Genomic DNA, 22,921 nt, shown 5'->3' on the forward strand with positions numbered 1-22,921 from the left:
AGAGAGAGAGAGAGAGAGAGAGAGAGAGAGAGAGAGACTCTTCAACATGACATCATTGAGCTGAGCCCAGGACAATAGTCCGGCCTGTATAAGCTGCAAGCCTCAACCCTCACCCCCCTCCCTCCCTCCCTCCCTCCCTCCCTCCCTCCCTCATTCTTTCTTTCTCTCCTCTTTTCTCTCCCTTCTTTCCCTCTCTCATTCGTTCTTTCCCACTTGCTCGCTCACTTGCATTTCAACACTGTCCATCACATCAACTTCCCTGGACATTTCTGCCATTCTGTCTTGATTCCTGTCGTTTTCTTTCTCCTTTCCTGCCATTCTTTCCCTCCTTCATCACATCACTGCCATGCCTAACTATTCTGTGAAACTCAAGTTAGATTATGTCAAGGAAGTCGTAAAGTAACTCGACTCAAGTCCTCGGCCAAGTCCACTGTGTGCCTATAAGCTCCACAGGACATTCCTATGGCTAAGTCCAAGCGTATACTTTACTATGTAAAAATACACATAGGCTGGCCTGTATATATGCCTACAGACCACCAGGGCACACACATGCATGGGCAGCACATGTGTGCAGGACACACCGTCTCACACTGAAATGACTGAGCCTCATTCAAAAGCCATGTTACATTGTACAGTTAAACAAGAAGACAATCACAACTGTCGCTCAGTATCACGACTTTAACTTTATAGACAATGCATGAAAGTCTTGGGAGAACGTTGAAACTTTTAAATTGTTTAATAGTAATGATATGAGGATATGAAACAGTGTCTCCAATGAATGATTCAATCTTATGGTTTTAACAGATTGTCTGAATATACAACCCTCATTCATTTCTAAAGGTAGATTCAGGGTATCTGCAGGTTTCAGAAATTTAAGACTTTTTAATGCGAGAGTTAACCTAATCTGACCACACACCCTTCACAGCTCCTGGATCCTTTAATCAACCTTGTTTATCAGTGTGTGTTCTTGTTTATGTGGCAACGGGCCTACAGTGAAAATGTAATTGAAGAAACATCAGTCATCAACCAGAGAATGTCTTGGATGTCGACAAGAATTACAATCGACCACAGAATGTCAGGTTAGTGTGTATATCTGTGTGTGTATGTCCCCGTTTGCTTGTGTTTATGCACTTGTCCTTGTTTGTCTGTGTGTGGAACAAGTACAAGAAACAAAGTCATTTCCGTGAGTTACAGCCCAATCATCTCCGTCTTCACCTTGGCAGCGCCTCGGAAACGCTTTCAGCTGATTTAAAAAAAGGATAAGGCATCGAGCAAACGTGGTGAAGAAAGGACATGAGAGACCGGGAGAGAGCGAGAGATGAGGGGGAGAGGACACCGAAAGTATGAAAGTAGGAAGAAAAGACGAGAGGAAAGGTCATCGGTCAAACGCCGCCCACCCCCTCCCTTCTTCCTCTGTCTCTCTCTCTCTTTCCATTTCCCACTCTCTCCGTCTCACGCTGAATCCTCCCTTTGTAGTTCTTTAACCCACGGGAGACCTCTCTATCTCGAACCGATCTTCCATATTCTCCTCCATCGCGTGCACCTCTCCTCTCTCTTCTCAGGCTCCGTCCTTTTAACTGACAAACTTCAGAGGATAGATAAGTGTTTGCCGAGCGAATGCCAGACGGCTTTTGTTCCCTACAGGCTGAGCGGATCGGAGACTCGGGACCTCGGGGGCCATCCGTTTCGTTCCGGCGTCACGTCTTCAGTCTTCCGCTTGAGGTCAGCTCTCCGTCTCTCCGATAGAGACGCAGGCTTGATCTCTACTGACGCTAAGGACCTTAAAGTGTCACTCGGGATTTCACACTCCGGCCAAACGACCGCAAAAGGAGCGGGGAGAGAAGAAGAGGAGAGGAGAGGAGAGAGAGAGGGCTAACACAGAACTGCGCTGATGCTGAATGACGAGGAAGACGAGGGCAGGATGGATGGAGAAAAGAGAAGAAGAAGATAAAATAAGCATTCCTTCCTTAATGGGTTGGCTCCGAACGAGCTGCACATGCTGCAACAATCACAGCGGCGGTATTTCGACGCACGTCACGACGAGTAAAGACTGGAGTTTAGATTTGATGCGGTGCTTAATAGGCCCCTGTGGGTTTCATTGGCTCACAAAACAAGGCTAAGGTACACACACACACACACACACACAGTTGTTAGCCTAATTAGCCACAAATGTCAGATCTGTCTTTTACTCATGATACCGTGAAACCCCTAAAATGATTTAAAAGCACGCAACCACACATTTTTATATACACATATTAACACCTCTTATCTCCCTACAGTGTTTATGGGATGTCAGTCTCTGCGTTCCAGTGGAGTCTCTCAGTGTGTTGCTGACACTGCGGACATCAGCTGGGAATGTTCAGCATAGTTCAGAGCTGTTAGCTGAGGGGATGGATGTTCAGCCGCTGTGGGAAAACGTCCCCCCGCAACCTCACACCCCCTATTTTCGGATACACACACACACACACACACACACACGCACACACACACACGCTCACGCCCTCACCCCTCGGGACACCCACGCGACCCCTGCTGCACACACCCTGGCCCTCCCTCTGAGTGTGACACACTAGCCTCATTCTCTGACCCGATTGGATTTCAGCCCAAAGAAAGGCCTGAAATGCTTCTGCCTCTCCGTCCCGAGGCCGACCACTGCTTTCTCTCTCACTCTGTTCTTTCTTTCTTTCTTTCTGTCCTCCTCTCTCTGACATGTTGAAGTATGAAGCCAGAGCGGAGTTATCCCCCTGCCAGCTCCCCTCCCCACCACACACACACACCACAAAAGACATGAAGTATGAGGGTGAGAGAGGGAAAGTATTGATTTGTTTTGTGTGAGAGAGAGAGACTGCCCCTAAAGGACCTGCCCCCACCCATCCTGCCTCAGCGGGACTGCAATTCCTAGTGTGTGTGTGTGTGTGTGTGTGTGTGTGTGTGTGTGCTGAGGGGGGGGGGGGGGCAGATGTCCTCCCAGAAGGCTGGGCTAGGAGGGTGGGAGGAGGATGGAGGGGTCCATTGTCTCTAGCACCTCTAAACCAAAGAGTTTGCTCTAAACAGTAATTACACCCCCCTCTCCCCACCCAGCACCCACTCTTCTCCACTGCTCTATCCCCATTTGCACCCCCCTCCCCTCCCCTCCCTTCAAGGCTCTAATTTGGGTCACAGGCTGCAGAATGGCATCTCAGCACCCAGTCAAACCTGCACCCGGCGAGAGGAAGCTGACACACGCGCGTCAACTAATGGCTTTCAGAGATATGAGGAGTAGAGTGTGGAAAGTTTTGGTGGTGCAACTGCAACATCTGCGTTTGTCATTATCCTAAATCATGTCTATATGGTCACGCCATCATCACAGCATCGTTAAGGAACTAAACCCGCAAATTCCCCCCCCCGTGCGAGAAAGCAAACACGCTCTCGTTCAGAAGCAGGGGGCGAGAAAACACAAGCAGAAAACGCTGTTCGTACAGGGAGAGACACTTCACACTGCGCTGTCGGCAGGGAGAAAAATATCACAGCACCGCACAAAAGAGCCGACCGGAGCTAAGACAAACACAGACTAAGTAGATCTCGCAGTTGTTAGAAGGGTGATTACTTTCTGAAGTTTGACCACAGCAGGCACCACTAGAAAAGAACCACTTTTGATACCTTACATCACATAATATCCCTCTAATCCGGCTACATTCAAAGGGATCTTCAGTACAAGGCGGTGTGAATAGCCTCTTCATTTTACCACAGCGACGTGAAAAAAAAAGGATATTATTCTACATGAATAATCTGGTTTTAAATCCCTTTGATGAGGTTTGTAGACACGCAACAGCAGTCCAATATCACCACATCAAAGAATGGCTTCACCTCTCTGGGAAAAGCCGGAACGAGAGAGTCTGTAATTTTTGCACATGCTGTGAAATAGGACTAAAATATCAAAAAAAAAACAAAAAAAAAACAAAAAACAGGAAGGAGCTCCTGCTTACCAGTTGGCATTGTGGCTTGGCTCTCCTTCAACAGAAACTACCGTGAATGAGGCTGGAGGCTGGAAAAGTGAGACGCGTGAGGGTTTTTAAAAAACACACACAGGAGTCCCGAGGAGGTCACATATCCAGAGTATTCCAGAGAGTATTCCCGAGCTGCAGAGAAAATTCCCTCAACAGACTTCCCGCATTCTCCCGGTCAGTCTCATTCTGATTCCCCTTCTCCTGGGAGCGAGCGTGCCGTCCGCTACTCCAAAACGTACACTCACACACACACGCATACACTCTCAGTCTGTGGCTGAGAGTGTGTGTTGACCCTTCCTCCTTCTCCCTTTCCTTTTTCTCTGTGGCTCAAACTCTCTCTCTCTCTCTCTTTGCTGAGAATCTCCTCTCCTGCCTGCTGCTCTGTCTTTCAGAATGCCTCTCTCTCTCTCCCTCCCTCTCCTCTCCTGTGGTAACACATCCACTCTGTGTATGTGGGTGTGTGTCTAAGCGTGCATGCATGTGTGTATGTGTGTGTGTGTCAGAGTGAATGGCCTCTGCTCTCTGCTGCTCCCTCCCTGCTGGGTATTCCCCTCCCCCTGACTCCTCCTCCCTCTCTCTCCTGCAGCAAATTACAAGGAGCTGGGAGTTCCACATTAAGTGCCTTCTCTCTCTTTTTCTCTCTCTTTTCCTCTCCTTCTTATTTTATCTTTAGCCCCTATTTCTTCCTCTTCTTCTTCTCTTTCCAAAATGAAACTTTTAGCTTGGGTCCACCACAACACATGCAGGGTGGGACACACCTTTTGTGTGTGTGTGTGTGTGTGTGTGTGTGTGTGTGTGTGTGTGGGTGTGTGTGTGCAGTCAGCAACAGCCCAGCGGGCAGCTGGACTGCTGCTGTTAGTGCACAGCTCCAGAGATCACACACATACACACACTTTACAAGGAGGGGGTTACGGCCTGATCAATAGGCTTCGGGAGCCGGCTCAAACAAAAGGGCCTCGTCCACCGCGAGACTCTCCTCTGCCCATTGTGCGTGTGTGTGTGTGTGTGTGTGTGTGTGTGTGTCGCTGTGTCCCAGATCAGAGAGAAGCCGTACAGGACGAGTGGGTGAGAATGTGTGTGTAGGACGGATTAGAACCAGATTCAAGATGTGCACAAACAGCGAAAACAGATAAACTCCACTATAAGGCCTACTGTGTATCATTTCGATAGGCTGTTACCTTCATAATATGTCCTGGGACGGGTCCTGTGTCTCATCAGGACACACACACACACCAGCTGAGGACCACGCGCTTGAGACAATGGGCCCACAGTCTTGCGCACTAAAAACAAAATGTGTCGACTATTTGTCGTCCGTCTTCAAAGACAGGGACTGGTCCCAGCAGCATGGGGTCCCCCAAAACCCCCCTTTCACCCATTCTGCTGGCCAATACAATGATAGAGACCCCCTGGACTATCCTTTGCACACACACACACACTGACGGAGCAGATCCCAAGAAGCATGACTGAGGGTCCGCTGACCCACGAAGCCCCTCGGCCTCCACTCCAAATCCAAACACTGTCCACCCTCCCCCCTTTTCACACACACACACACACACACACACACACACATAACGAGCACCTCTATCTTGGCAAACACACAAGCCGACCGTCTAAACTGCCAGGTCCAGCCAAGCACGACCTGTTGATGACAGAAACCTGCAGCAACAGCCGCGCTTATCTGATGCCCTCTCTGCGCTCCCGTCGCCTAAACTCCACTCTGCATGATAATGACCAAAGAAACAATCACAATACACTTCTTATGCCAGGCATCACAACTGTAATACATGCACACTACCAGGCACAAGTTTGCACACACCTGATTTAATCTACTATGGCTTTCATTCTCTTAAAGCCATTTTGATCTAAAGGCTTATGCTGAAATGCTTGAAAGTTGTTTCTTAGACAAATATAAATAGTGAAGTTGATGCCTATGTGTGAATTTCTTTCCAAAGCCTTTGCCTTTCCATCAAGGCAAAGGGCGGCTACTTTAAAGAATCTAAAATATATGATAGTTTTGATTTGTTTAACACTTTTTTGGTCACTGCATAATTCCATTTGTGTTATTTCATAGTTTTGATGTCTTTACCGTTATTCTAAAATGTAATAAATAGTAAAAATGAAGAAAAATACGTGTGGCCAAAACTTTTGACTGGTAGTGTAGACACAGTAAGAGATGCTAAGGCTTAGGATTTGTATAAAATGAAAGATTAGTTCCTGAGTTTTAGGCCGGCGATTTTACTGGCCAAAGAAAACTTGTTTTTTTAAAAGTATGCGAGCCAATACTGCGATTTCGATACCGTTTCCATTTCCTATACGCTCCACACCTAACTCCCTCTCAACACCGTCGCCCGCCCACACCCAGCCCGGTCCCAGTGTCTATTCCCCTTCACATGTCATCCCTCTGTTCTTTACTCCTCCACCCCGAGAGGAGATTTCCTAACAGGGCTCTGTCCAATTCGAGGCTAACTACAGGCTATAACAAGGCAGTAAGAGTTTAACACACACACACACACACACACACACACACACACACTCGCTCTCTAACTCCCTTCATGCACACACGGTCAGAATAGACGGTCTGAGGGTTTGCGGGGTTGCCAAGATGATCAGGGCCACAGCGCTGTGGTCACTATGACAACAGCTAGGCATTCATCCCCAAGGCGAAGAGGCATGAGTAGAGAGAGAGGGAGAGAGAGAGAGAGAGAGAAAGAGAGAGAGAGAGAGAGCAAGAGAGAGAGAGAGCGAGAGAGAGAGAGAGAGAGAGAAGAAAATGCTTATTGTCAATAAACCACTCCATTCCTCATAACACCCAGGCAGTGCAAACAGTGAAGCAGGGCACTCGGTTCATACACGCTCTCTTCAACTTTTACTGGCACACACACACACACGATCAGTTGTTTTCCAACACCATTGTAAACTCCGACTTAAAAGACCACAGCCTCTTGACAATGTTTTAGTGTGTGTGTGTGTGTAATGAGAAAAAAAAAAACGGTCCCTTAACACTTAAGCATCTGTCCTACAAGGAGGAGGGCTGCAGGCAGAGAGGTGGAGAACTAATTTGATGGTTGTTATTGCAGTGGGCCGTGTGTGTGTGTGTGTGTGTGTGTGTGTGTGTGTGTGTGTGTGTGTGTGTGTGAGTGTCTGTGTGATGTGTCCCAATCTCTTCCTCAGACAGCTTCTTCATTTTCCCAGCTGCCCCGGCTCAAAATGAGGGCTGCGCGTTTCTGTGGCAACCTATATTTAAGGGGGGGGGGGGTTAATGTAAACTGAGAGAATATAGAGAGAAATAGATAGTCATTGAGTGAGAGAGAGAGAGAGAGAGAGAGAGAGAGAGAGAGATGGGGAGAGAGACTGTGACTAATGGTAGAGTTGGGGGGTGGAGGGGTCATTCATATACAGTTTCCCCCTCCCTCTGTGATGCTGTCTGTCTTTGTCATTGCTGAGATGGATCATCTGTAGACACACACACACACACACACACACACACACACACACACACACACAAACACTTCCCACACATTCTTTAAGTGACACTTCAACTCTGTGAGCCATTTGTTCTTGTGGCCTGTGCTCTCCATTGATTCCCTCTTTTAAGTGACACATCTACTTCGGAGTCTGTTGTTTTCAATGGACCGCCTGATGGTGACTTTTTTTGCCAGTTGGAAATGCATTGCAGTACTCTTCTACTGATTAAACACTGAGCAAAAACCCAGCACATGAAAATGATTAGCGGATCTCTGGCCAATAACCAGCCAATAACTTCTGGCTTTGATTTACTGAAGCCAAAATCAACAAATATTTCATATCCATATCTGTAATATCCTTGATCGATTTTCCTGACGTTCACCCCGCTCTTCCCCTGCTGTATGAGATTCCCAGATTCCCGGACGGTATTCCCTCAGGCCACGGACAGTCTTGGTCAGAGTGCCAGGACGAGTCCAGGAATGTCTGACTCTCGCCGGCCAGAAATCCGACCGAGGCACCGATCGCGGCTTGTGTAAGTGCAGGAATCCCTCGGAATTTTGGCAGCGGCGTCCAGGAAAACAAGGAGCGTCTTCGCCCGCGCGGCAGACTAAACAACAACAGCGATACAGAAATAACTGCAGCCGCTGCCGTCAACAACAACAACAAGGTCAACGACGACAGCCGCAGCTAATGATAGAGCATGGGTGGCACCGGGACCACAACAAGAGCCCAGAAAAAAAAAAAACACTTTCACGATATGATAATGGCAGCATTCACATTAACAGACGCAGATAAACAGAACCGGCCAATCGCTCTTCAGGAGGAGGGGATGAGAGGGGGAGGGATGGAGGAAGAGAGATATAGAGAGGGGGTGAAGGGGCAGCTGAGAGGGAGGGGAAGAGAAAAAGATTTATGACTGTTGTTGCCCATTTTCGAATACCAATTACTTTGTAGATATATATTTCTAAACACTGGAGACAAGTGAAGCACTACATTGTTAATCTCTATTGTGCTGTATTTCTGTTGTTATGATCAAACTAATGGAGCATTTAATAAGTGACTGTTTCAAAGCTGCAACTAGAAGATTGGGGATATCTCCAGCAGTGACAAAAATCCCCAATTTCTTTGTTTACATTTCACAAACTGATTCATATCTTTGCTGTGTGTTACGGCTGTGTAGGGAAAGAGCTCAGAGTCGTGTGTGGTTTGCAGGGATTTATGCGTGTGTGTGTGTGTGCGAGTGTGTGTATACAGAGTTATTGTGAGTATGTGCCAGTGAGTGCGTGAGCATGTGTGGCGGATGGACGGAGGAAGCTGTGTTTGGCCTCAGATTAAAATGCAGGACGAGGGTCCCGGTGCAGGAAAGGAGACCAGGGGAGCGGAGACGGAGGGACTTTTCTCCCTTTACGGAAACATCACAGGCTTAAAAATACATACTTTATATTTTAGGGGATATAAGCCTAGGTGTTTTATTAGTACTGTGTTTTACTAGTATTACTATACAAACATATGACATATATACAGCATGTACACATGTCAAAATATTTTTTTAAAAGGCCAAAATTGCACGTTTAAATATAATTGTGTAATATATTTAAACATGCATGCACACATACTGACATGCTAAAAGCTGTTGTACTGTCCTTAGCTGCTTGTTGGTGGTACATGAGTTTCAGTTTATTCTACTGCTGCACTGATTGGAAGTTGATCTGGACAACATCAGTCACACATGAAGAACAAACAAGTTCATCATCTCTCTCTCTCTCTCTTTCACTCTCTCTCTGTCTCTCTCTCTCTCTCTCTCGCTCTCTCTCAAGCTGGGTGCTCCAGTTAGGGCTCCCAGAATGAGGACGTAACACACAAACATGCACACACACACACACACACACATCCACGTGAGGATGTGGGGTTATGACACAGATAACAACACCTTGAAAGGGATTCGACACTAATAAAACGACTTTCTCCAATTAAAACTGATGTATTTGATATATTATATTACTGTGCTTTTTTAATTTGCCCATGTAGACAGGGCACACCTTCTCACAGTTCTGAGACTTCTGCTTAGATATGAGCTATTTTTAGACTTTTTCCTACAAAATAGTACACTTAACATTGCACTTAAATACTACGCAATACACATTTTCCCCCCCAAAATTGGATTTGTGGGCCTTCATATATACCAAAAGAAACCACAAAGCATACCTACTTACAGATGCCATTATGATCATCTTCTCAGACCTCAAGATACACAAAGAAGCATTACTGTTCATCACACACACACACACACACACACACACACCATCAGCTCAAAGGTAGTGGGCAGCGACCCCCATGCTGAAGCAGAAACCTGGCGGTCTAATAGCAGCAGCCTGCCATGCTATCTAATTAGACCGGAGGGCAGAGCTGCCATTAGAGTCGCACTAAATTGAAACTTTGGACAGAGTAATTGGAGGTCAGACTGCACCCGGCGGCATTCGACCACTACAATTATGATTAGATGAAGACCTGGACTTTTAAGAAGAAGAAGAAGAAGAAGAAGAAAAAAAGTCTGAACAGTACAGCTCTGTGCTGCGCCGTTAGAGCACTTTGTGAGACCTGCCAGCTACAGCCCAATTTACAGTAAATGAAGTCAGATTAAACCCATTCACCAGTTCACAAGCCTCGCACATCAACAGACTGAGGCCAGGCTGTTTATAGCTCCATACAAGAGAAACAATAGCAACTTCCCACTCACCTCAGAGAGACCATTCCCACGACTAGCCTTTCCTCAGCTGCTGGTATCCCAGTATCCTTTCACAGGTTAGTTCCATGTCCAGGCATTTGAAAAAGTTTCTCCTCTCTCTCACAGACATACCACACACACACACACAGTCTTAAAACACTGAGTGGAGAGCTAGACAGGGGCTGGTGTCAAGGCGGTCCCGGTCCGCGGTCCACACCTCTCTGAGGCCAGTTCAGAGAGAGAGAGAGAGAGACATTGAGAGAGAAAGAGAGAGAGAGGAGTGAGGGGGAACAGATGGAAGCAAAACGCAACGGAACAGACTGCCCACTGGGGGAGAGAGAGAGAGAGAGAGAGAGAGAGAGAGAGAGAGAGAGAGAGAGAGAGAGAGAGAGAGAGAGAGAGAGAGAGAGAGAGAGAGAGAGAGAGAGAGAGAGAGAGAGAGAGCTTGCACGTCCAAGCAGCCCACTTCCTGGCCAATTACTGCTGCAAGACTTGTCTCTCTCTCTCTCTCTCTCTTTCTCTCTCTCACCCCCCCCCCCCCCCCTCTCTCTCTCCACACAAACTGGACTCGCTCTCTCACTTTGCGTGTGTGGATCAACTGCAAGAACTGGAGAGCGGCCAACACTGCAGGCGACACAAATTACAGAAATGACAAGCGATGGAGCGCCGAGAGGAGAAACAGTGTGACAAGAGACTGTCAAGAGAGCAGAGGGAGAAAACAACGGCAAGAGTTAATACGAGACAGGGGGGTGGTGATTAGCAGATGAGAGGGTGGGTGGGTGGGGGGGTTCAGATGGAGAGAGAGATGGAGAGGGATAACCAGAGGCAGAGGAAGAAACGGAAAAAAAAGAGGGCGGCACAAGACGAGCCGTCTCGCGTAACCCCTAAAAAACACAGACAACTGGGTCACGTTACACACAGCCCAGGGATACAGCGCCACATTTCTCTCTCTCTCTCTCTCTCGCTCCCTCTCTCACTCACACTCTCCAAAACCCCCTACACACACACACACACACACACACTATCACTCCGTCGCTTCCAATATCAGTGTTTCTTGGACACGGGAGGTCAGGGTCAGGGTAAAAAAGGGGTTAGACTATCCCAAAACAGCCAGGAGCAGAGATCACAGGGCTCAGAGCTCAAAGTGCAACCTGCTGCTGTGAGCGAGCGTGTGTGTGTGTGTGTGTGTGTGTGTGTGTGTGTGTTTGTGTGTGCGCGCGTGTGTGTGAGTCATTTGGGCATTGTTCTGCATCCTTAACAGGAGCGGGACCAGAGGAAAGTCCCCTCCGTCGGAGCCAGTGGCTGTTGTTCTGCCTCCTGGAGCAGCATAGCTTCCTGGGATTGATAAAGCAGCTCCTGGCCCTGTCAGCGCACACACACACACACACACACACACACTTTCTCGCTTCCATGTTTTCACCCAGTCCGAGGAGGTTTCGGGGAATACGAAACCGCACGCGGAGCTGTGCAAACGCAGGCCGCGGATAACGCTGACCTTTGATAAGCAACCCCGCTAAGATGCACTTCACTCTATAAAAACAGGAGTGAAATCATGTGCAAAACATACATGATCTGTGCACACACAATGGAGAGTGCAGTGGCTTTTAACACGTGTCAGTCAACTGAAGAGGCTTTTTTAGCCCTCGCTGTCTGACCTACTGTAGCAGTGACCGGTGACCAATGCAAGCAGGGCCGAAGTGGGTCAGCGGCTGCTATTATCTTAACCTGGAAAACCCACACACACACACACACACATACACCGCACCCAGCCTCCGCAGAATAACAGCAACAATACACTACACCTTGCACTTTAAAACACACAGAGACAATGACACAGGATATTTCCAGGACAAACAAGCCGATAACCTATTAGCCAACTGCTCATTCTTATTGTTGCTTTTAACAAGCATGGAAGACAAGATGGGCGGGGCTTACTGCATTAAAACAAGTGAGTTCATAGTGTCAGGTAGCTTGTCAATACAGAAGTGTACACTAGGTTGACTTTCAAATGCTTTCCTGTGATTGTCTACGGTTTCTAAGGTCGGATAGTGTGCTGTTATGACAACACAGTATGTTTTATCTTTAAAAAAGCAGCTTGAGGTATCTTGAGTGTATGGTATCGCTATACCTCAGCAGCTCCATTTACTCTGTGTATAATCAACACATTAGTAAGGCCAGAGCTATACAGTCAACAATAGAGATGTACAGTATAGAGAAAGATACGGCAGAGGGCTGAACACAATGACAAACGCTCTTGTGGGAACATCCTCCAAGGTAATATGAGCGCTACTTAAGGCCGATGTTTTCCATTTTTCAGTGGATAGGATCTTCTTTGACATTCAGAAAGAATAACGATATGAAAAGGTATAGAAAGTAGGTACAGCCGAGCCTAAAGTGCACTGACGTCATAAGCAACATTCAGGGATGCGATTAGTAACACAAAAAGAGGAAATCAGTAATCTCTCATTCAAAAGGAATGGGGGTTGCATGTCCACAAAACACTGAAATCCAGAAGAAATGGTCGGATGTGATGGAAAAAGGGGAGAGGTCAATACTGCATCCTGCGGTGCCTGATGGATACCGAGGGGTCACCCAGGCTACGTGTTGACTGACAGGTGGTTTCTCCAACAGGAAAGCAGAAATGACTGCATGAAAAGAGGAAATTGCAGACTTGGTTGCAACCTGGACCTGGACCCTCCCCAACCAACAACAGGAAGAAAACTCCCGGCCGCCTCCTGTCTGGCTCCAGTCGGTTGTTTACAGATTAAGGAATCAAACAGGATGTGACATCATGTGGGAAGTGAGCCATCCGCATTATGGTGGCTTTGTCACTCCAGCGTCACCCAAAATTACACCTCCATGTTTATCTCTCCATCTAGGGATTTCCCCATTGTCATCTAATTGGCTGCAGAGGAAACATTACTAAACACATCATATTTCTTGTTTCTTTCTCCAAAGTGAGCTCAGCTTCTGGTGATTGCATATGACATCATTAGGGTTCAACCAATATGGGCTTTTGATGGACAATACAAATATTTTCCTACTGAAGCCACGGACAGCTGATGTTTTGTGCTGGTATTCAATATCTTTAACATTTGAGCATTCACATGGCAAAAAAATGTAAGAAAAATACAGGAATTCAACATTTTGCCCAGATTGTTTATTCCTGGCAGGGTGGAAAACCCTCAAAAGCAGCAGACAGACACAAAAACTCAATCAAACCAATCAAAATGTTGCATTTGGATCAGTTCAGGTTAAGGGCTTCCCATAGACAAACAGTGTAGTATTGGTCAATTCTGCAATAAATATGAAATCAAACAAACTATACCATGTCCAGAGGTGGGTAACCCTGACTGGCTGATATCTGATCTAACCCTAGACATCATCATCATCATCATCATCATCATCAAAAAAGTGAATCCTTGAATGACTAAGCAGAACTCCATGTGGAGTCACACAGCTAAATTTATACCGAAGCAGTCGAACACGCACACGCAATAAACTGGAAGGAATAATTCCTGCTGGGGTTTTAAACTGTATAATTCATACTAGCTCCCTCTCAGGGCCCCGCTATAAATATGAATGGGGCATCTGAGTTAGTGCATGTGTTTGGTATTAAGATTGAAAAACCCTCAAGTCCACATTATAGTTAGGAGCGGGGAAGAGGCCGCAACTCCACCGCCGGGCCGCTCTCATGAAAAACAGCGTGCTCGTCAGAAGCGCCGGCCAAAATACATTAGTGCCCAAAAAACACTAAGATGATGGAGGAGGGGCGAGCAAAGCCGTCTGCGTTCGGCTTGATGTGTGTGCAGGCGCCTCGCTCTGTGGATGCCTCTGTGTGTGTGTGTGTGTGTGTGTGTGTGCATATGTCTGCCTGTGTGCGTTTGAGCAGGATAAAGAGGCGGGAGTGCGTGTTGGCAGGTTCCCTTTGACCTGCGGAGGCTTTCTTCCCCCCTCATATTCATATTGGGCTAATCCCATGCCAGCGAAAACCCTGGACGCCCGGGCCCTCTCCGGCCCTCTCCGGCTCTTTGGGGAACCTTAAGATGTCACTGCGCACAAAAGGGCCGCCGTGAAAGCCGTCCAACTCAAGCGGGGGCTATTATTTACAGTACCAAAAGAAAATCGCTTTTCTCTCTAACAGCCCCCCCCCCCCACCTCCTCCTCCTCCTCTGCTCTCTCCCCCCTTCCTTCAGCCGTCTGTCTCCTCGCTTCCCCTATTTTGCCCTCTCCCAATTTCTCTCCCTCAATTGGTTTCTAACCCTTTTCTCTGCCTCCCACTTTCATTGCCCTCTCTCTCTCTCTCAGTCTGTCTCTCTCTCCCTCTCTCTAATAAGGTAAATAGTGGGTTTTGTAACCAGCAAGCCCAAAATTAGGAGTAAGCCCTTAACCGTGGCTTTGCAGACCCTCATCGAGCCATTCAAAACAGCCAGACAAATCCACGTAGATCATATTATACACACGCAGTAATTCTGTGGAAAAGAGGAGGCCAGTTGAGAGGCAGTGGAGCTGTACTTTGTGAACTTTGCCATAAATACAAAAAAAACAGCTTTTACACCAAACTGGTCAGGCCATAGCCTTGTATTTCTGCTTTCAAGGGAATTTATATTTTCACTCAAAAACGTAATACACAAACTATGTACAGCAATGATACATCACAAACCTTAAGCTAAAAGTTCATTCATTTCAAATGACAGAATGTGTCACTGCACCATTGCTTTGCAGATGCATTGCATTACAACGCAGCTGCTTATATTAGATTTACGCTGCTTAATCATGCAGAAACTAAAGAAAAATGCTGCTTTGCTTCGCTTTTTACCAGCGCTCTTTGAAGTTTTTGTGATGAAAACATTGTCAGCGAATCAAAATTGCAAAGGAAATTTATGTTGAAACATTACAATCGATAACATACGTTTGAGCCATGTGATACTTGCATAGGACTCTGCACATAGTTTGCAGCGACATAAATGCGTTACAGATTAGTGTCAGAGCTTAGCAGTGATCAAAGTACAGTACAGTATAGTGTTAAAAGTTAAAAACATTTCAAGTTTTAGCACAAGTATGCCTCGCTTGCAACGGATTTTCATTAGTCGCTTAGCAACAACAAGAGCCATGACGAGCGTTTCTTTCATTTATCTGAGGCCAAGTCCTGCTACTGTCTGTCTATTGCAGGCTATATATTGCAGCCTATACAGTAGTCCAAGCTGTGGTTCCAGCTGATGGTCTTGTTGATCTAGTTGACAAAGCAGACTAATGAGTATGAGGTCACACATGGCTTTAATACAAGCTTATCTACATGTATGTACACAAGAACCAGCGACAAAATGTACACAACGCATCTAAATATAGTTGTTCAAGAGGAAATCCACACAGCTCCGGAACTAGAAAGAGACCTCATACCCGCATGCTTACAGTAAATGCAGATACAGTGACAGGTCTTAACTAGACCCAGATGTGTGTGAGGAAGATGGGCCCCCATAAACACTTCAGCACCCACACACACCCTGACACAGCACTTTCTAAACCCAGTGGGGCCAGAGAGGGAAAGAGGAAGATCCTGATGCATCCAAAGTCTCTCAGTCAGAATGTCGTAAACATGGAGGTAAACAACACTGAGGTATCAGAACCTACTCAGCATTTTCACTGCAGGGTTGAAGTGATCAGATCCTACGGATGAAGAACCATGTAGCCTGCTTTTGAATGTTGTTTACATTCATAGTTGAACACCACAGAGGTGCTTCAGTATTACAGAAGTATCACAATGCCAAAGCCTTATGATACCTTATGATCCGTGCAATACCAATGATTCTTAAGAACTGTAACTTGTGTTTGCAGCATTGATATGAAAACATTCTTCCAATGTCCAAGTTTTAAAGAAAAAAATGCCAAGATAAACTTAAAACAGGAGGTGAGCTTGCCAGATGGAACCGTTAGCCTGTTACTGTAACTAAGTAGTAAGTCCAAGTGGTGAACATCAATCAAGTTCAATCAACTTTTTGGAGTGGTGTTGTAATACTACTTGGGATCCCAATACTTGGTCTAGAATAGCGGAATTATTTTGTTGTTTTTTTATCATGACAAACCATAGTAGCCATGATTATAGCACTCAGCGGTGGGTCCATTTGACAGCTGCAATGGGAGCAGGTCAGAGGTTAGATATGGTAACATTTAGAGAGTGGATGGAGTGTGTGTACTCTGTGTGTGTGCGTGTGTCCAATTGGATCTGATCACTGCGTTTTCTCTAATGAATAGAGACATGAGCTCTCACACCACATCACAGTGCACATCTGTCTACACACAGCACACTCGCACACTATTGGTTCTACAGAGGGCCATGCTACTAACACTGAGTTTAAACATAAAGACATTGTGACTATTACAAACACAAGAGGCCCGATTTCTGACATGATCATACAGTGAAATCTAAGCTCAAGTCGAAGGACATTCCATTACATCTTCGTTCTCTCCCGAAACAAACCCTCTTTCTCTCTCTACTCCCTCTCATTATCTCTCTCTCCGTCTTTATCTTTCTTTAGGTTCACTACTGCAGTGTTAGCCACCTGTATTAAGTTTTAGCTGAAGTGTGCTGCTAATATAGGGCATCAGTGACTTCAATGACAACACCCGGCCACTCAGACCCAGCTCAGAACACACACACACACACACAGCCTACACCCTTGTCCCCGTGGAGCTGTAACAGAACTCAGGATCTAGGACGAGAGAGAGAGAGAGAGAGAGAGAGAGAGAGAGAGAGAGAGAGAGAGAGAGAGAGAGAGAGAGAGAAAGAGAAAACGGCGTGCAATTGAGACCATTACGTTAAATCCAAAGAAGAGCACTTTACACCATAACACCCGGGCATGCTCACTCAAACACTACTGATTAAGATTTTCAGTAAATTAACAAACATTATATTGACATTACATTATAAACATTATATTTTATTGATTACACTATTGATCAAACATTTATGACTTTAACGCTACATACACTGCACTTTACTTAGCACTGCATTCTGTGCATCTGTATAAATTATGGTACATATCATGGACACATACATCTAGATCTAGTTCATTTTTAACTTTGACTCAGTTTCAGTTTGTTTCATCTCATCTCATACTGTAGTCAGTCAGCCATCGAATCCCACAATAGACTATGTGGAACTTAATTTGACTAGCATTATGGATCTGAATGAAGGAACACACTGCAAACTGCTATGACACAGCCGTCACGAACAGCAATGAATGGGGTAAAGGCAGCCAACGTGGGAGTGACTGTATACAAACACGTGTGTGTGTGTGTGTGACAGCTGACGTGTATTTGTGTGGTGTGCGTAGGTGAGAATGTACAGCGCTCGCCTATATGTGGCCTGGATACAGGAGGGCCAAGGAGAGCGCTGGATGGAGGAGGGAGGAGGAGGAGGAGGGTCCTTTATTTTTAGCATTGTTCCCTTGCGCGCTTATCACCAGGATGTGATTTAGAGTCTGGTTTCGAACTGCGCTTCACTGCTCACAAAGACCTGCCTTGGTGCTTATGAAGGATTATAAAGGTCTTATGTTACGTTGTTAGAGACAAAAAGTCTAACTCAGGCTTCAGACGGCCCACACTGTGAGAGGCTTCAGTGCAAATTACAGATAGTTAGAAAATCTGAGATATTCTAATCATTTTCTACCTGAAAAGAGGCATGATACAAGAAATGTCATATGCAGAATTTACAACTTTCAGCTTTCTTTAGAATATGGCACCTGCAGGGCGCTCAACACAGTGCAATTTCCCCAAGTATATTCACTGACATCAAACAGGATCACACACACACACACACACGCACACACACAGCATAAGACCTCCACTCATGCAGACGTAAGAGGCTATTTATACACCACTTCCTTTTATTTACCCAGCTCATTGTTCAGAGCACATCTGCTGAGGGCCAAGGGCACAATGGCCAGGCCATATCGCTGACCACACACACAACAAGCATGCACGCACTCACACACACACACACACACACACACACACATACACACACACACACACTCACACACACACACACACACACACACACACACACCTGATGTGGCCCTGCAGCACAATGAGTGGTGCAGCAGCCAGACACAAGCCAGCATTCAGAAATATCCACAGCTATTGTTCGTGGTCCGAGTGACAAACTCCAAAAGCTGATGCCACCTGTTACACAGCCTGACATTCCTTCACCCCCGCTCCCATTCACTTTTTCATGCAAACCCTTTCACACACACACACCCACACACCCACACAGACAGAAGCTTCACACCCACGCACGCATCCAAACATGGCATTAATTCACACGCGCCTGCACACACACCCACACAGACACAATATGTTAGCTATATTGGCACAGTTGGACGCTTGGCTAAGTGCTGGAGATGACAGCTCATTACAGCCTGTCTGTTTCATGTCAGCTTTAATACGACAGGAAGTCAGTCAGAGGCTTTAAAAAGCCATCGGTCAGCTCATAACCCTCAGGGCCAATAGCAACAGCAATAGCAACTGAATAGTCAACCACATACACACACACACACAGCACTTCTCTTAGCAGCACACATCTTGTGGGACCAACTTATAGAGAGAGACACATAAGAATGCACCGCATACACACACGTGCAGTAATCTTTGCTTCCAGTAAACCCAAAAACACTGTTGTCCCTTTGAGCCCTTCTATCCTGAGTTATTTCCTGTGAGGAGGGGAGCTGCCCAAAACGGCCCCTACAGGGTAAACAGCCCGGATCATTATCTTCCCCCTCTCTGCACCAGCACCCTTGGGGGTACAGTGGTGGGACAGGGAAGGGGTACAGAGGGGAACGGGCGTGGTTTTATTTCCAAACTATTATTTCCCTACCAGCCACCGCATAGATCTCAGTAAATAGGATAGAGGTATGCCATGCAGTAAAAGAAAATAAATCAAGACGACCAGTGGAAAATAATCTTGCAAGTCATTCAGTTTCATATTGAAACTCAGTCTTAAAATGAAAACAAGTAAAAAAAATTCTGCCGATATGGAATGATATTCCCACTTCCCGCAGTTTGACAGACATTTATGAGTATCAGTATTTTGAAATTCAGAATATGGCAGATAACTGATGTCAAGAAGATGAGGGTCAAGAATTTTTTATTTGATTTGGATCAGAAGTGAAACAAAATTATCTCAATGCATTGGCATGTTTTTTTTTAAAGAAAAATAAGATTTTGTAATTCAATACCAGATACTTTTTTGCAGTGTATGTGAAATGATAAACATCTCCTCTGTAGGGACAGACACAACAACATCTAACCAGCCATAGAACAACTGTGGAGAGCATAATCTATACTGCAGTGTACATAACATTACCTCAACACACACACACACACACACACACGCACACACACACACACAGACATACACACACCCCTGGGGCTCTTCCTATCTCCCTTAGCACCATATTCCCCACTGATTGGTGGTTAGAGGATAAACACACACCCTTAGTGTTTTCATAGGGGGTTGCTTTCCTTCGACTGGCACCACGGGAACGGAGGCTGCTACTGATTTTTTGCCCCGCTACATATTTTCTGCCTCCTCTGTACAGGAAATGGCCGTTTGTCAACGCCACAAATAAACGGTGTTTGTTTCCTGTCCTTGACTGGGGATTTTTCTGCCCATTTTGAAGCGACATGACAGCTCTTGGACTCGCAGCTGACATATGATACATGTTTTCCTAATCTAAGTGAGGCTTAAAAAATATGGGTCTGAGCCGATGTTTATGGAAAATGTAACACACGTCTGTAACGGCTGCAATTTAGGCTCATGAGTTCCCTTTCCATAAACACTGGGACAACCTGGCCGGGGCAATAAAGAGGCGTGAAGAACAACTAACATTACACTCTAACAACACTGAACATATGCCTAGAGGACACAGCAAAGCAAATACACTGGAGCTGCATTTCAATACAAGCGCAGAATTATGGCAGTGTTATGCACATAATAATCAGTATCACAAAATCTTCAATGTGTCCAATCATAACACGGGGAGATTTGTTTTCAGTCGGGCTCCGTGGCTGAAACAGGTGTTATATAGGAGGGGGGGGGGTTAAGTCTAACGGCTCCAAAACATCATAAAGCTTATTTAATATCCAAACTTCCAGCTCCCCCCTCCTCCTTCCTAATCCTCTGCTTATCTGGGCATCCACACTGCTGCCGCCCGGCGTTCGGAGGGTCTGGACCCCCTGCCCCGCTCCAGGCGGGGGTTTCCCCCCTTGCCAAACGCTCCGCACAACAATAAAACAAAGCCATCACATCGGGGCTGGTGTGGGGGGGGGGGGGGGGGGGGGGGGGGGGTGGGTGGGTGGGTGGGGGGGGGGGGCAGAAAGTGAGAGGAACAGCTGCTGAGTGGGAGAGTGGGATGAGTGGGGTGGTGGGGTGGGTGGTGGGGGGGCAGCCAGGGAGAAAGAGAAAGCTAGAGGAAGGAGGGAGGGGGGCAGTTCTCTCTCTTTCTTTTCTCTGTCAGTGAAATAAATTACTTTTATGTTTGCAGCCTGTCGAGGCTATGCTATATCGTTAGGGTGAGTGCTACCCCCCCCCCCCCACCCCCACCCCCACCCCGGTCTCTATAGGCATACACAAAGTGACGGGCGCACAAAGACTCCGCCGCAGCTTATATGGCTAAAGGGTTCTCTCCAAAATATCGAGGCCAGGGTGGGAAAGTCCGGCCAAAATGGCTGAAAACCACTTCACCACCACCAACACACACACACACACACACACACACACACACACATACATGCTGGCATCGCGACACGTGCTCACTACACAGTAGTAAACGGTCCCAGACTTGAGTCTCTCCTTTTAGATCACCCCCTCTCTGTGGAATGCTCCTTATTAGAATCGGTGTGTCACTCCTCGACCGAACACGCCGAGCGCTGACAGACCGGCTAAACACAGAGATGGAGATGACAACTAGAGGTGGGGGTGGGGGGGGGGGGGACTACAGGTGGGACCCTCACCTTTACCCCTGTTTTAAATCTGGAAGGTTTCTTTGTTGGGGCTGCATATCGTCGGTATCATACTGATTATTGATTGTAAAGCATCAAAATGATGGATTCTTAACACATTGATAGGGTTTTTCCTACTAGTTTATGGACATTGCCATCAATTGGGTATGGTCTGTGTGATTCTAGTTATGAAACGTAAGGGCAAGTACAGAAAATGACTTTACTGCCTATAGTGAATGTACAAAATATTAGGATCATCTTCCTGATATTGAGTGGCAGCTCCATTTGCAGAATCCACAATCAATTGTCATTCTTTTCTAACTCGTCTGCTTCTCTTCATCTACATCTCCTCCTTTGTGAATGGAATAGATTTGATAAGGGAAATCAATAAGGGCTAAGGGCTTTCACCTGCATTCACCTTTAAGAGTAAGTGTCCCTAACATTTTTTACATTCAGAGTAGCTTTCATTCAACACAGAAAGCTGTCAAAAGTGTCTTTGCAGAACTGATATCAAAGCATCATGACTGGATCCTTCACCCTGCATGACGACAGACAACACGCCTCTGGAAGCTCCGGGTCGGTTCTCAGGAATACCCGATAAATTTACAGCATTATCATTATTGTTTTATTGCCCTGGATATTAACAAGTCATAAAACGACACCTCCTCATTCCAGAGCCCTAATAAATTTGACAGCGTCTGTGACAGCCTGTTGTTGGTTACCTGTTCCTAAGAAACAATCCGGAGGGGTGCAAGCATGCGAGCTAGGTGGCATACAGCAGGGGCCACGCTCCATACGCCCCTGCTGCCCGGACAGTTGGTGTGACCCGGGGGTCACGCGCCTGATGTTTGTGCTTTGGTACGGCCCGGGGCGACATCCAAATACAGCTGCTCGCTCCACTCAGCCTGCTAGGAAAACACCAGTCAGCAAATAAAACGACTGAAAAAAAAAAAAGAAGGAAGGAAGGAACACGCTTGCGACTGGAGACCAGAAATAAAATGTATTTGGGGTATTTCGGGGCGCCCGGTGCGAGTCTGTTGCTCTCTAATTTAATAGAAAAAGTTTTAAAAAAAGGTCGGCTGGTTGCAAAACACCCGCTTCCTCGCCACCACTTTTTTTTTTAACTTTTTGTCGCAGTTTTTACAGGCTGCACTGTATTTCGCCCTCTTGCCCTCCTTCACTCTTCCTCGCCTTTCACTTGGCAGAGTCTTTCACATGTACATTAAAAGGAATGGGGGCCAAAAATAGAGCAGTGTATGCAGGGGGGGGGGGGCTGTAGACATAACAAAACCAGAGAGGAAAGAAGCCAGCCACATATACGGGGCCTTGGGGACTGTACTGGTGAGAGAGAGAGAGAGGGGGGGGGGGGGGGGGGGGGGGGTGCTGAGGCCAACAATGGCATACATTCACATTCTGCTTCAACCTACAAGTTTCTGGTGGCCTCGTTATTCAGGAGACTTAAAGAGAACAGCGCTCAGTGGAGGAATTCAAATCCTAGAGTCCAATCAATATTGTGAATATGAACTCTTTCCCAAAGCCAGACACCAGAGAACTATGACTCTATGACTTGTTATCAGGTATTTGGAGTTGCTCCATAAATAACAGATAGGTGACTGATTGTGTGTATTGAGTTTTTATACACAAAGGAGCTTTTTTTTCTAGTGTAGGGCAGTATAGTAGTTAGTGTTGGGCTTGTGACTCACAAAAGTATACTCACTAATTTTCATTTTCATTTCAGAATTAA

General features: G+C 46.4%; 1 protein-coding gene across 1 annotated transcript in view; it reads right to left on the reverse strand.

Annotated features, from left to right (window-relative positions):
- The window catches only part of LOC139656244 (pleckstrin homology domain-containing family G member 1), a 31,802-nt gene extending 27,410 nt beyond the window's left edge, over positions 1–4,392 (reverse strand). Inside the window, exon 1 of the mRNA XM_071533753.1 lies at positions 3,966–4,392. Within this exon, the coding sequence (XP_071389854.1) occupies positions 3,966–3,975 (10 nt within the window). The 5' untranslated portion in view covers positions 3,976–4,392. The remainder of the gene's footprint in view (positions 1–3,965) is intronic.
- Positions 4,393–22,921: the final 18,529 nt, after the last annotated feature.

This window comes from Centroberyx affinis, unplaced genomic scaffold (genome assembly GCF_046629955.1).
Source record: "Centroberyx affinis isolate AG114_WGS23_722 - 3 ecotype Tasmania unplaced genomic scaffold, CSIRO-AGI_Caff_v1 ptg002424l_1, whole genome shotgun sequence".
Lineage (NCBI taxonomy): Eukaryota > Metazoa > Chordata > Actinopteri > Beryciformes > Berycidae > Centroberyx > Centroberyx affinis.